General features: G+C 40.2%; 1 protein-coding gene across 1 annotated transcript in view; it reads left to right on the forward strand.

Moving 5' to 3' along the window:
• Positions 1-2,436: 2,436 nt before the first annotated feature.
• Positions 2,437-14,666, forward strand: part of YIPF4 (Yip1 domain family member 4) — a 29,846-nt gene continuing 17,616 nt past the window's right edge. Inside the window, exon 1 of the mRNA XM_036751232.1 lies at positions 2,437-2,843. Within this exon, the coding sequence (XP_036607127.1) occupies positions 2,762-2,843 (82 nt within the window). The 5' untranslated portion in view covers positions 2,437-2,761. The remainder of the gene's footprint in view (positions 2,844-14,666) is intronic.

The following is a 14,666-nucleotide window of genomic DNA, read 5'->3' on the forward strand; positions in this document are numbered from 1 at the left end:
CCACTTGAACAAGTTGCTGCTGCTGCTTTGAAGAGAACGCCCCCTCCCCTGTTTGCGGCCACTCTCCCTTTCTCACTGGCTGTGGCCTGGCCCTCCTGGCCACCCCCCTATCCCCACCCCACCCCCAGCCTCCTTCCTGCCATCTGAGTTAGGGCGGGACCCCCCCCCCTCCCCCAACCCCACGCTGATCTTCCACTCCAGCAGCTCCTCCACACCTGGCCGCCAGATCTGCTTGGCGCTCCGCGGTGTCACAGCCAAGTAAGGAGAACAGAAGTGGGGTGCCGGGGTGCGATGTTTTTTCCTCCTTTTATCTCTTTAAAGCCCCAAAATGTGTGCTTGGAGCCAGGCGACTTTCAGTGGTTTAAATGTACAAAGATCCAAAATAAATCTGTGCGTCAGTCACAGCCTTGAAAAAAAAAGTTTTATTTTCGGTTTATATTGTGTACTAATCACTGCTATTGTATTTCGGATGCATTAGGGACAAAAAAACTTACTTAAAATTATAAATAATTATTTTTATATGAGTATTTTTGGGGATATGGCACCCATTATCCAACTTTACATTCTTTCCTATGGGAAAATTCTCTTTGGGATGTGAACAAATCGCATGACAAGCAGAATCTCAGAACAAATTATTCATAACCAGAGGTTCTACTGTAGTAAATAATAAAATAGTAAAATAATGAAATAGTAAAATGGTATGGGTAATGCCTTTTGACTCCTGAATAAATTTGATTTAAGTGAGGCACAGTTGAGGGAAGTTATCGGCCTCATTCTCTCTTCCAGAGTCATCAGAATCCAGTGGCAAGTCACAGGTCAAGATGACTGGCAATGGCTCTGAATGCAGTAGATGACCTTGGCATCTCAGGTGTCTGTGGAAGCTCTAAGTGCTCCACAATGCCTGCTTCTACCACCTTTATAGCCTGTTTAAACAAAACTGCTCCCATCTACCTATTCTGTAGGGGAAGTCTATTTCACAAGCTTGGGGTAGATATGCCTCCAACTCACTCATCCATCACTTATTCTAAACTTGGTTTAGCCTATCTGCTAAGACGGCTTTATGGGGGTGTGGCCAATGTGCATGCTCCAACTTCTTTTGGAGGTACAGGTGAGAGCAGGTTGCCAGGTGGACACCAAAGGTGATGAGCAGCCCTAAAAAGAGATTGGCAGCCCTCATACCAAAACTACTAGTCCTCCCTGAGTACTCCATCCACCCTATCCACTAGCTACACTTTGAAGAAGGCAACCCCCCCAAAAAACATTTAATTGTATGTTTAAAATTTTAAGTTCATTTAAAATCTATTCCTTGTAGTTCCAGTGATTAGGAAAAGTAAAGTTTTTGAGAAAGCAGTGGGGCCCACTAGGAAGGACAATAGCTCTGGAGTTCAAATCCCACTTTGCCACTTCCTTGTTTGATTTTGGGCCAGTGAATTAACCTCTCTGAAGCAGTGTTTCCATCTCTGTAAAATGAGAGGGTAGGACAATATGGCCCCTGGACTCCTTTCCAGCTCTAAGATCCTATGTAAATTAATGTAGTATGTCCTCTAACACAAAGCTTCCTTGCCATTCCTCACTGAAAACACTTCTCCCTGCTCTGAAGTTTTTTACTGGATGTCCTCATACTGGAAATTCTGTCCTTATTCACTCCACCTCCAGGGTTCCTTCACATTTCACCTAAAATCCTTCCTCCTGAAAGAAGCCTTTCTTCTGAGATTCCCACCAATTTGTCCTGTATGTATCTTGTCTGTACATCATAGTTTGGATTTTGCCTCCCCCATTAGATTGTAAACTCTGTGAAGAGACTGTTTCTGCCTCTTTTTTTTCCCTTAAATACCCCGGTTCGATACAGTCCTTGACACATAATAGGCGCTTGATAATATTTGTTGACTAGATTCTAAAATCCTATGTAATGTAATGTAAATTAACTTGTTGGGGACGTGAGTTTCATGAGTTTCATGCTCCTTGAGAGCAGTTTTTTTGTTTTTGTCTTTCTATCTCAAGAGCCCGGCCCAGTGCCTACAAGGTACCCTATTGGCGATTAATAAATGCATGTTGATTGACTGATGGGTAAAATAAGGATTTCTAAGTTGCTTCCTTCTTTAACACATTGTCATTTCTAAGAAGATCCACGCTCCCACAACAGCCCAATTCACTACAGCTTCCCAGTAGTGAAAGACTGAAGAGGACGGAATGAAGTTGGATTGAACATGGGGGAGCGAAGAGGAGAGAACGAAGGAAAAGTGACTCTTCAAAGGAAAAGAACGCACCGGAGTAACAAAGAAAGGAAAAAGGGACAGAAAAGCTGGAAGTGGTAAAATGGGCAGCGCAGCGTCTCCACCAATCACAAGTAAACTTCCTCGCCCAGCCCTGGGGAGAACTTCCTGAAGAAACAATTAGAACAGCCAATCGGCATCACCCTCGAGGCAGCCAATCGGCGGGCGCATTACAAACAGCCAATGGCAGGACTCCTGTTAGTGTTATGGTCCTGTCAGGACGCCGGCGTCGTGGGGTTTGGGTGCTAGCCACCGGCAGGGCCCGGGTCTGGGTTTAGGGCCGCATCTTCTCGTGCCGTTGTCATCCTCCTGTCAGCTTTCCCCGCCCGCCTCGACCGCAGCTCGAGGGTCGAGAAGCCGCCGCCGTTTGCGCGGAGAGGCCAGGACGAGTTTAAACGTCTGAGGGTCGGCGCTGCCGCCTCGGTCTCAAAGCCTGGGCCCAGCCTCCGCCGCCGCCGCCGCGGTCGCCACCTCCGCGGGGCGGGGAGATGCAGCCGCCGCCGGGTCAGCCCCAGCTGTATTCTCCTACTAACGGGGACTTTACCTTCGTTTCCTCCGCAGACGCTGAAGGTGAGGCGTTGGCGACCCCCGAGAGCTCCCCGAGGAGGCAGGCGCCCAAACTGCACGGGTTCCGGCCTACTCGGAGCCCTGGTTCGAGCCCGGCCCGGCGCCGTGGCTGCAAGGGGGGCAGGGTAGGGACGGGGACTAGGCTTCTTGGTTGGGTTCGGACCCGGACCCACCCAAACCCGTTCTGGCGACTGGCCCCGGCGACAGCTCCTGGGGGAGGACTTGAGGAGCCTGGGACAACCTAGGCTTCAACCCCGAAATTGAACCTGAGAAGCGTTCCAGCGTCATGGGTTGGAAAGATGGAGTGGGAGGGATGTATATGTGTCCTAATAATAACTAACATTTACATAGCGTTTTAAAGTTTGCCAAGCACTTCTTGTACGTTATCAGTCGACAAGCATTTATGTTCCCCCTCTGTGTCAGGCACTGAGCTGGGGATACAAGAACAAAAATGAAACAGCTCCTTCCTTCAAGCAACTTAACGTTGTTTTCATTTGATCCTCACAAATGTTTGTTGACTGATTTGATAGCGACCCTATAAATAAGATGCTGTCATTAGCAGCATTTTACAGAGAAGGAAACAGGCCCAGAGATGTTGATTAGTAGAGGTTAAATGATGTGGTCCGAGTCTTACAGTTAGGTATTTCTTACTCCCAAGTTCAGTGCTATATAGTGTGTTTATTCACACATCTGAAAAACTTCATAGAAGTAAATGTTACCCATTGTACACAGTGTGCGATGATCAAGTATGATTGACTTAGCTCTTTTCAGAAATACAATGATCCAAGACAATTCCAAAAGACTCATGACAGAAAATGCTATCCACATCCAGAGAAAGAACTTTGGCATCTGAATGCAGATCAAAGCATATTATTTTCAGTTTTTTGGAGTGGCTTTTCCCTTTTGTTTTGTTTCGTCTTCCATAACATGACTAACGTGGAAATGTTTCTATGATTGCACAAGTATAACCAATATCAGATCTTGCTGTCTTGGGGGGGAAGAAAGGGAGGAAGAAAATATTTGAACTCAAAATCTTATAAAAATGAATGTTGAAAATTATCTTTACATGTGATTGGGAAAAAATAAAATACTATTTACCAAAAGGGGAAAAAAAAGAAGTAATGTTACCAAAGGAGCTCCAGTTTTGAGGTCCTGCATCTTTGAAGTCCGGTTTATAATGTGTTTGTGGTTCAGTCAATCACCTCATTGTCTGCCTCTTGACATTCCTATAATGTAAAAAGCTCTAAAGGATCTGTAATATAACTCTCACTTTACATATGAAGAAGCTGAAGTCATGGTGACATAGCTAGTAAATAAATGCTAGGGCCTGACCAGGTCTTGAGTCTTGTGCATCTAGTGATCCATCTGGAAGTATCCAGCTGCTGGAGATTTTGATGTAATCCTATGAAATATAGGGGTGGAAGCAAAGTCTGATGGAGAAACATTTTGTAGCAGTTGAATATCCATAGCTTCTATATTGATGCTCTGTTTTTTTCTAGCCTCCTTCACATTCATATTTTTTGTCTTTTTTTTTTTTTACTCTGCACAATAATGAGGTTTTTTTTAATTATCATTTGTTTTTACAGGACCTGCCTTTTACAATGAGTACCCTTTTAGTCATTTTCTTTTCAAAATTCTAAATTACTGTCTACAATAATTGAACTAATTCAGAACTCCATCAAAAGTATATTGCTATGCTTGTCTTTCCACAATTTTCCTCTTTACATGCTGTTGATGATTTCTATATTTTGTCTTCTTTGCCATTTTTGGGGGTATGAGGCTAAACTTGAATTGTTTTGATTTGTATTTCTTTTGTCATTATTTAGTTTTTACAGCATTGAACTTTGTGGACAAGATAGGTTTGTAACCAAATAGCAAACAAACAGTGCAAGAAATGAATGAGAGTTGATTTGTAATTATTTGGATTTTTTGATCTAAGGAGAACTTTAGATTTTTTTCTTTTCAAATTGAATTTTCATAGTTCACAAAACTATGTTGATTTGACTTCTTCCTCTTAGAATTTTTTCGTGGCTTCGGATGTTAAAAACACCAATGCTTGTTTTAAATTTTTAAAAATTACCTCTTAAATAATTACATGATTATCTTCATTTTGCATATGGAAGGAACTGAGAAAGAGAGATGTTAAGTAATTTGTCAGACATCACATAGGTAGTAAGTGGCACAATCAGGATTTGAAACTCAGATCTTCTGACCTCAGGTCTAGCATTTATTCCATTTCAATGCAGCATGCATATATTTGTCAGAATATGGTAGTCTAAAAGATATCTCTATTTTGTTCAAGCTGCACCTTCCAGTATAGAATAGGGAGAATATAATTTAATTATTCGTGAAGTCTAGCTTGGTATCATAGCTGTCTCTAACATTGACAGTACAGGTTAAGTGTTTTTATTGTAATAAAAAAAATTTTTCAATTAGCAAAAATCTGCCTTCTCCCTCTCTCTTCCATTCATCCAATTGAGAAAGAAAGAAAAAAAGTTTGTTTTGCTTAGGACTTATCCCTCAATCTAGCCTCATTCTCATTCCCCCTTCTCCCTTTTCGGAGGCCAGTAGATGGTGCAGTGAATAGTATTAGACTTGGAGTCAGGAAAACCTGAGTTTAAATGTGGTCTCAGCTACTTTCTAGCCCATTGAGCAAACCATTTAACTTCTTCATGCCTCACTTTCCTTATTTGTAAATGAAATAATCATAGCACCTGCCTTTCCAAGACTTCCATCTTATTAGACTCTTTATGACCCCTGATGATGACTAAGGTTCAGAGAAGACACATTGCTTCTTCTCATATTAGACTAAAAGCAGTTTATCCTTGTTTTATTCCATTTGATTGTTCGCTTGTGTTTATCTTTTTATGTTTCTCTTAATATTCCCTGAATTTGTTCTTCTGAGTTTCTACAGCTCTGCTTCTTTTCATCAGGAATGCTTGGAAACCCCCCATTTCATTTTAAAGGTCCATTTTTTTTCCCTGTAGGATTTTACTCAGTTTTAGTAGGTAAGTTATTCTTGGTTTGCTATCATTGGCCTTTATCTTTTGCCTTCTTGAGTATCTTATTCCAAGCTCTTTAATCCTGTATAGCGGAAGCTTGCTAAATTTTGCGTTATCCTGACTGAGGTTCTTTGGTACTTAAATTTTTTATGTCTGCTTGCAATATTTTTTATTTGACTTGGAGCTCTGGATTTTGGCTACAGAGCTCCTGGGAGTTTTCATTTTGGGGTTTCTTTCAGAAGGTGACCAGGTGGATTCCTTCTGTTTCCACTTTGCCCTCTGGTTCTGAGACAGTTTTCTTTTGTGATTTCTTGAAATTTGATGTCATGGCCCTTTTTTTGTTCAGGCGTGAATTCCAGCTACACTGCTTTTGTACTTCTTTGGACTTCTCCATCATGCCTTCTTTCCCCAGGAAACTCATCTTCCTGCATACTCATTATCCTGCAAGATTGAATCTGTCTGGTACACATGTCATCTGTACCCACTTCCCCTCTTGATTAAACACCTCTATCCCACTTTTCAGCATCCTTTTGTCTGTTGTCTTCCCTATTAGATTGTAAGCACCTTGAAGAAAGGGGCTAGATTTGTTTTTATTTGTATATCTAGCACCTAGCACAGTGCCAGATGCATAGTAGGTACTTAATAGGTATTTATTGACTGTCTTGTGTTCAGGTAATTCAATGATTCTTAAATTATATCTTTTCAAACTCTTTTCTAGGTCAGTTGTATTTGCCCTAAGATACCTTAAATTTTCTTCTATTTTTTTTAATGAGGTCATTGGTTTCTGTGTGATCCATTCTAATTTTCACGGAGTTTTATTTTTCTTGGGCAAGGTTTTGTACCTCTTGTGCCAAGCTAATTCCCTTTTCAATTCTTTCTTCCATCACTCTCACTTCTTTAGCAATTTTTTACCTCTGACATTCTTACTCATATCTATATGGTCTGATGGTTTTTTCTGCTTTCTTCAATTTAGGTTTGAATTTGCAGTAAGAAACTCATGATCTGAGCTACAGTCTGCTCCAGGTTTTGTTTTAGCTGATTGTATAGGACTTCTCCACTTTGGCTGCAAAGTATATAAACAATCTAACTTCAGTATTGAGCATCTGATGATGTCCATGTAGAGTTGCATTTTGGGTTGTTGAAAAAGAATGTTTGTTATGAACAGTAAGTTATTTTGACAAAACTATTAGTCTTTCCCTTTTTCATTTTGTTGGGGCAGCTAGGTGGTACAGTGAGGACTTGAGTTCAAATTTAGCCTCAGACACTTACTAGCTGTATGAATTTGGGCCAGTCACTTATCTCCAATTGCCTCCAAAAAAGCAAAATAAAACAAAAAACATTTTGTACTTCAAGGCCAAAGTTGCCTGTTATTTCAATTGTCTTCTGATTTCCTACTTAAGCATTCCAATTCCCTATGATGAATGTGACATCTTTTTTGTTATTTCTATAAGGTCTTCTATAGGTCTTCACAGAAGTGATCAACTTTGGCCTTTTTGACATCAGTGGTTGGAGCATAGACTTTTATTACTGTGATATTGAACAGTTTGCCTTGAATTCGAACAGATATCATTCTGTTGTTTTTGAGATTATACCCCAGTACTGCTTTTCTCACCCTTTTATTGACTCTGAGGGCTACTTCATTTCTTCTAAAGGATTCTTGCCCAAAATCATATATGTAGTGATCATCTCAACTAAACTCACCCATTCTTGTACTTTTAAGTTAACTGATACCCCAGGTGTTGATGTTTAATCTTTCTGTCTCCTGTTTGATCACATCCAACTTACCTTGGTTCATAGATCTTACTTTTCAGGTTCCTGTGCAATATTGACCTTTACGTTGTCAGACTTTCCTTTTGTCATTAGATGTATCAGCAGCTAAATTGCCTTTTGGGTTTGGTCCAGCTGCTTTATTCTTTCTGGAGCTACTTGTAGCTGACCTCCTCTCTTCCCCAGTATTTTATTAGACACCTTCCAATCTGAGGGGCTCATCCTCTGTTTTCATCTCTTTTATCATTTTAGTACTGTCCTTGGGGTTTTCTTGGCAAAGATACTGGAGTGGTTTGCCATTTCCTTCTCCAGTGGATCACTTTTTGTCTTCTTTTATGAATATGGAGTCAAAGTGGTGAATAGAATTGAGGGATTAGATCTCGTAGAAAGAGTGCCTGAAGAACTATGGGCCAAGTTCGCAATGTTGTAGCCTTCAGACTGCGCTAAAAGTTGGAACTGAGACCCTGCTCTGTCGGGGGGTGGGGGGGTGGGGGATGGCGACACAGCTGCTGATTGTTTCTGAACTTGGTCCATGCCTGGTATGACAGCCTAGAACCTGTGATACTTTACCCTTGAGTTCTACCCCTAGGTGTAGGTTCCCTCCTTAGTGAATCTGTGGTCTGGTACTGATAGGGAGCAACAGAGTTGCCAATTTGGTACCTGTTCTTGTACCCTACACAAATTTTGGCCCTTCTGAGTTGGATCTTCCTGTTCCTGTGTACAGCCTTTCCTTGTGCTGAAATACTCTGTGTGGTGATTCCCTGCTAGACCTTGTCTGTCCCCAGTTTCCACATGGTAGAAATGGTTCTGTATCTGTTTGGAAGAGCTTCTCTGTATTCTGCCCTTTTGCTCTTTTTGTTTTCAATATATAGACTGAGAATATTTTATAATTGAAGATTTAAACTTTATATATATATATCTCATAATTTAACAAGATGTTCACTATACCTGATCCACATTATTATGTAATCTTGCAAGCATGAAACAGTCAAAAGAGTGCTGGTTTTGGAGTCTGATGACCTGGGTTGTATCTCAGTTCTTATATCTTATATACTAGTGACCTAGAGAAAGTCATGATTTTTCTAAGCCTTGATCTGGGTGGGGATGGGGTATACTAAATTACCTATAAGGCCTATTCTAGCTCTAAAGCTGTGGTTATGTAATAGCTACTTGTTATTAGGTGACAGTATTTCACAAAGTGAGTACAGCCTACAAGGTAGAGACTTTGATACAATGTTGCCAGGAATTTGAATGATGTTTGCTCATTTCCTATAACTCCTAAACCTTCCTCTTGCATTTCTCATTGAGTTCTGCTTTGTTATCAGAGGAGTTTGGAACTGTGACAGTGCCTACAAAGATGAACTGTAGCTTTTCTCGTCTTGCAATTAGTTAAAAAAATAAATAAATAAATTTAAAGGCACGGGGTATTTGCAGAAGCTGTTAAAAAAGAAAAAAAATATAAGAAACACTTTTTCTGGAAAAATAAAAGATGGCGATTATCATCTTTTATGACTTCTGTTGATGAAGTTTCTATTCAAACTGATTTTCTGTGTAGAGGTCTTTTTGTTTGTTTTCTTTTGTTTGTTTTTAGTCCAGTCATTTGTTAAAAAAAAAAAGCTCATGTATTAAATTTCAATTATGAGCAAGGTGCAGTGGGGGAAATAATTAAACATTCTTTCTGCCTTTGTGGTATTTCCAAGTTTCTTTAGGAGATATAACTGTGGAGATAATTTTGTTTAGCCGTCCTCTAATTCTCAATATTAAACACGGAATAAAGCAAGTAGATGTTATATTTGCAACTGTCATGGAGGATGTCTTGTGTGGAGTCCAAGTAGAAAGGGGATTTACTATAGATGTGAAAGTTCTCCAACTGCCTTTTAGGAGTATAATGAGGGACTGAATTCATCAAGCCTCAGGCTGCTACAGATCCATATCAAAAATACTCAAAATAATTCTTGAGGTCTGCCTAACAAGGAACACCGGAACAATAAAATAAAAATAAAATAAATTATCCAGTCAATGACATGGAGTTGAATTGCCAACGTATTGAGTTAGTATGTTAATGTATATATATCTTGGACATATGCTACAGATAAATAATGAAATGGGCCTGAAATTGAATAGGAACAAGAGAGTCAACTGGGTTGCCTTTGAGAAGTTGTGCGTGCAGCACTTTAAATGATCCTAGCTCCTTGACTTAAAGACCCACCTTTTAAAAACCAGTATCCTACTGATGATGCAAATTCTAGAACACCGCTGATTCTGAAAAACCAAAGAGAATAAGTAATCTATGTATTGTCAACAATTGCTTGTATACAGGAAGTGGTGTAAAAATATACTAAGCAGAAAAAAAGGTAGGCTGGTCATGTAGTAAGAACAAGTGATAACAGAATGACAACTTTAGTGTTGCACTGGTACCCACAGAATGTTTAAAAGACCTAGAGAAGATTTCCAAGCATTGAATAGATCCTTGGGTAAGGATTTATGGGGAACATGGACAAAAATTATTTAGGATAGAAGGCATAAAAGTGTTAGAATTTATACTACTGGAAGAATTACCTTCATTGATGAGATAATGGTTACACTGAAATATTGAAGCATAAGACTGGCAACTTATTACAATTTTTAGGGTATCTTCCATGCTTTGAAATCTTGAGAACAATACTTTAATGTTTTCAAAATTGTTATCTCTAGCATCAATGCCTTTTGTACGTATTTAGTTTGTTATAGCTGCTTTTCATGTCTTCATCTTCCTAAAAGCCATTTCTACTTCCTCATAGAACACGTCAGATAAAGTATACAAATGTCATAGCTTTACTCTCAGTCATGAGATCAGAATACTATAGAACAGTGACTGAGCAAGCCCATTTCATTTTTTTCATTCTTTAGTTCTCCTTCTCCTTTATTTTGTGGGTGGTCTTGGAGCAGTTTTTACTGAATTGGGTGTCATGCCGAGCTTTCTGCAGATACCTTATCTTATTCAGAGTGCTCCTTGTTGTTTTATGAGGTGAGATTGCTCAAAATCAATCATCTTTTTGAATATTTTGCAAATGAGTTTATATTCTTGTGTTACTTGTGTTACCCTTAGCCATCATTTTGTAAAGTTTGTTAAGGAGATCAGGAGTTACCTAGCTATGGAAATTTCTGAGCTCTTTTGATATTTGATATGACAGTTGCTTTATATCATTTAAGTTTCTGCAGGGAAAGGTAATTTGCTAAGCTGATATCTTTTCTTTGACATTTTCTGTTACCAGTAGATGGTCATGGTGTAGTGGGTACGGCGCTAGACTTGAATTCAGGATTTGAATCCTTCCTGTGATCCTAGTTAGCTAGATCTGTGACTATAGGCAAGCCACTTAACCTCTCTGAGAACCAGTTTTCATACTTTGGGCCTACCATTTAACCTCTCTGAGCATACTTACTTATAAAATGGGGATAATAATATTGCACATAGTTGTGAGATCAAATGTTGTGAGGATCAAATAAGAATGTGTGTATCACTTTGCAAATCTTAAAACTTTATATAAATGCTAGCTATTGTTGTTGTTATCATTATCGCATGTGGGATGAATGAGTAGTCCAGCATGACTCTGAGATTGCAAACCTGGGAAGATTGTAATGGCCTTGAGAAAAATTGAGGAGAGTTAGTAAAGAGTTCAGTTTTGGACATGTTCAGTTTGAGCTGTCTAAGAGGTAACTAGTTTGAGATGTCCAAAAGGCAATGTAGCTCAGGAGAGAGACTAGGGCTAGATATATAAAGCTGAGAATTATCTCCGTAGAGATGATAATTGAACTGATGGAAGTTGATGAGTTCACCAAGTAAGATAGTATAGCAGGAAAAAAGGGCCCAGACCAAAACCTCATGATTAGTGGACATGACCTGGATTAAGATCCATCAAAAGAGACTGGGAAGCAGCTGTCAGACAGGAAGGAAAAGAACCTGGAAAGAGCAGTATCATGAAAACCTAAAAAATATCTGAAAGGAGAAAGTAATCAATAGTGTCAAATGTTGTAGAGAGATCAGGAAGGTTAAAGATTGGGAAAAAGCCATTAGACTTGTCAGTTGAGATCATTGGTAGCTTGGGAGAGAGCAATTTCAGTTGCATTTTGAGGCTGGGGGACAGATTGTAGAGGATTTAAAATGGAGGGTAGGGAGAGGAAATGGAGGCATTTACTGCATATGGCTTTTTCATGGAGTTTAGTTAAAAAGATAGGAGAGATGTGGGGTAATAAGTATTGGGAAGAGTCTGATCAAGTGAGGATTTTTAAAGGATGAGACAGATGTTTTTATTTGTAGGCAGCAAAGAAAGAGCCAGTAAATAGGGAGAGATAAGATGAGAGGAATGGTGATAATGGAGGCAGTCTGTTGGAGAAAATGGGAGGAGATGTGTACAAGGGTGAACTTAGATGAGTTGGTGTTGGAACAATCTGGCCAGCAGCTGCTGTGGGGGTGTAAAACCAACAACAACCAGCTCACAGAACTCTGCAAGCCCAAGTTCTTTTGATCTGCTTTACTAAGGAAAGCAATGTGAAGGGGTTAACAATCCTCAATTTAATCCAGCGTACAAATATCATTCACTTAGTTTAGGGGAAAAAGCCAGCACCCTGAACTTCAGAGCAAATACAAACAAATTACAAACAGACCAAATACAATTCATAGTTACCAAAAAGCATCAACATCTTAACTACAGCTGCCCAGAGTCTCCACATCAGCACACCATCAAGAGTGAGAGCCCTAAGCAGATAGCTCTGTCTTCTCTTTTTATGCATTCTTTAGCCGTCATCTGAGTGACCAGAACTTAAGCTCCTACTGTTGGCTCTGGAGTTAGCACCTCCCCCTAGGACCTTGAGGGCTTCACGCCCACATCAACTTAGCACCTAATAGCTAGTGGGTTTTGGGCCTACTTGGGAACGAAGATATAATCAGACCTCCCTTCATGGGCCCCTCCTGGAGCCCCACCTTAGTTACCTAATTTAATCAAGGAGATAAAGGCCAAAACTCTTCAATGGCACTTGGTTGAATAAGTGTTAAGAGCCCATCTTGATCGCCAATGCAATTGGCCTTGGCAAAAAGAGGGGCCATCTTTTCATCTAAGAACAGAGTAAAGGAGATGATACTGGAGAAAGATGTCTGATGTGAGATGAGCAGAGAAGGAGCTTTCAGTGAATGGCCTCAGTTATTTTGGTGAAATATGAGGGGAGGACCTCAGCAGAGAAAGTGAGGAGAGAAGATGCTATGGCAGACAAGAGGAGAGACAAGAAATTTCAGCATAGCCACTATGAAGAATGGGCTAGCAAACTGATCAGGAAGGTGTAAAAGGATTTCCTTGCATCAGTGAAATTTCAGTTTTAAAAAGGTGACATAACTTTGTAGTGGATCTAGTCAGCACAGTTTCATGATTTCTTCTAGCTCCATTCAGCTGTAGATGAATGAAAGTGAAAGTGACAGATGAGAAATACAGGGGTTAGAGTTTGACAGGGCGTGATGGACAATAGTAAGAGGGGGCAAGGAATTCAAGAGTAAAAGGTAATGTAAAATTGAGTTGGTTTACCAAGAGACTGAAATAAAGAAGGGAGGAAATTGTCGAAGTGAGATGTAGAATGAATGGAAGTCACAAAAAGAATGAAGAATAGGATTTGGGCTTGTAAGATATAAGAAAAGTAGAATGATTAATATGATGAGTTAAATTTTGGAGATTAGGAATATGAAAGTGGAACACTTTTGGACCAAGAATATGACCATCTTAGTGTGTTGCTGAGTGGAGGAATAGTTCATGGGAACTGAGTAGATTAAGAAATTTAAAAAGTTAGGGTAATTAAAAGAACATCAGTGTGTATATTGAAATCCCCCTACTATGTGGGCAGGAATTGGATTGGAGAGTGAGACTGTAAGTTAGGCACTGCACTAAGTAAGGAAAGGACAATGTCCTGAAGGTTTTTAGATAATGGCCACCAGGATCTGTATTAGGTGATTTTTTTTTTTAAACAGGAGGTTGCAGTTTATACCAACAGCTGTGGGAGAAAGGGAGAGTATACAGTATTTATAAAAGTACCTGTACAAGGTGAATTACGTAAAATTAAAAATTTCAGAACCACTAGGCAATGAAGTCTCCTCCCTTCCCAAAGTCCCAGTATGTGTTAATGCCAGGTATGCAAAAGGGAGTGATGCATGGAAGGACAAAATCACAGTACAGAACCCTTACGCATACTCAGACACCCGAGTGGCTCTAGGGTAGACAGTACACCTAGTTAGGGACTGCAGGGAATAATAGAAAACAAAATCCACATACATAGAACCTGTACTAAGTGAAAGAGGAGAGAGAGAGACCTAGGAAAAACTCGTAACCCAACATTTAAAGGGCAGTGAGCTCTTTTTCCCCCAAAGGGAAAGAATTAGTTCCCTAAACGGCCCTGCTAGGCCAGGCTCATCTCAGGGAGTGGGCTGAATCTTAGTGGGAGAATTGAAGAAAGATGGGCAAATCATTGTGAGGAATCTACCTAAACTGCTCCCTAGATCTCGCATTTTAGACAGGTAGGGAAAAGGTAGGAACTACCTTGACCTCAGTTATGACCCACAGAGCATCCATGGGGTCTTGTGAGTTATAGCTCTCTCTCAAAAGGTTGAGGGTTCCATGGTGTCACAGAAGGTACTCAATCTGGCCCTCTTTCCAACCTCAACCCACTTCCTGCTTCCATGACATGATTTGGAAGGGCTGAAGGGTACTGGGTTACCTCCTGTGAAGGAGGAGGGATATGGAAGAGGGGGAACAGGGATTACCTTGGACCCAGGCTCCACTCTTGTTTATACTCAGATTTGGCTATTTTTTTTCCTTTAAAAAAATTATAAGTTTTGAACTAAAAAAAAAGCAATCTGTAACTAATGTCAGGACCTAACCAAAACAGCTTAGGTAGGTGGTAGATGGGGATACACAAAGGGTTCAAGCCCAGTCTTCTACTTCTGTTAGCCCTCCAGCACCCAGTCAAATTTGTTAAACCAATCCCAACCACTAGTTCAGCAGATCACAGATCAGCAGTGGTGCCTCCATCCCGATAGGAG

This window comes from Trichosurus vulpecula, chromosome 3, assembly GCF_011100635.1.
Source record: "Trichosurus vulpecula isolate mTriVul1 chromosome 3, mTriVul1.pri, whole genome shotgun sequence".
NCBI lineage: Eukaryota > Metazoa > Chordata > Mammalia > Diprotodontia > Phalangeridae > Trichosurus > Trichosurus vulpecula.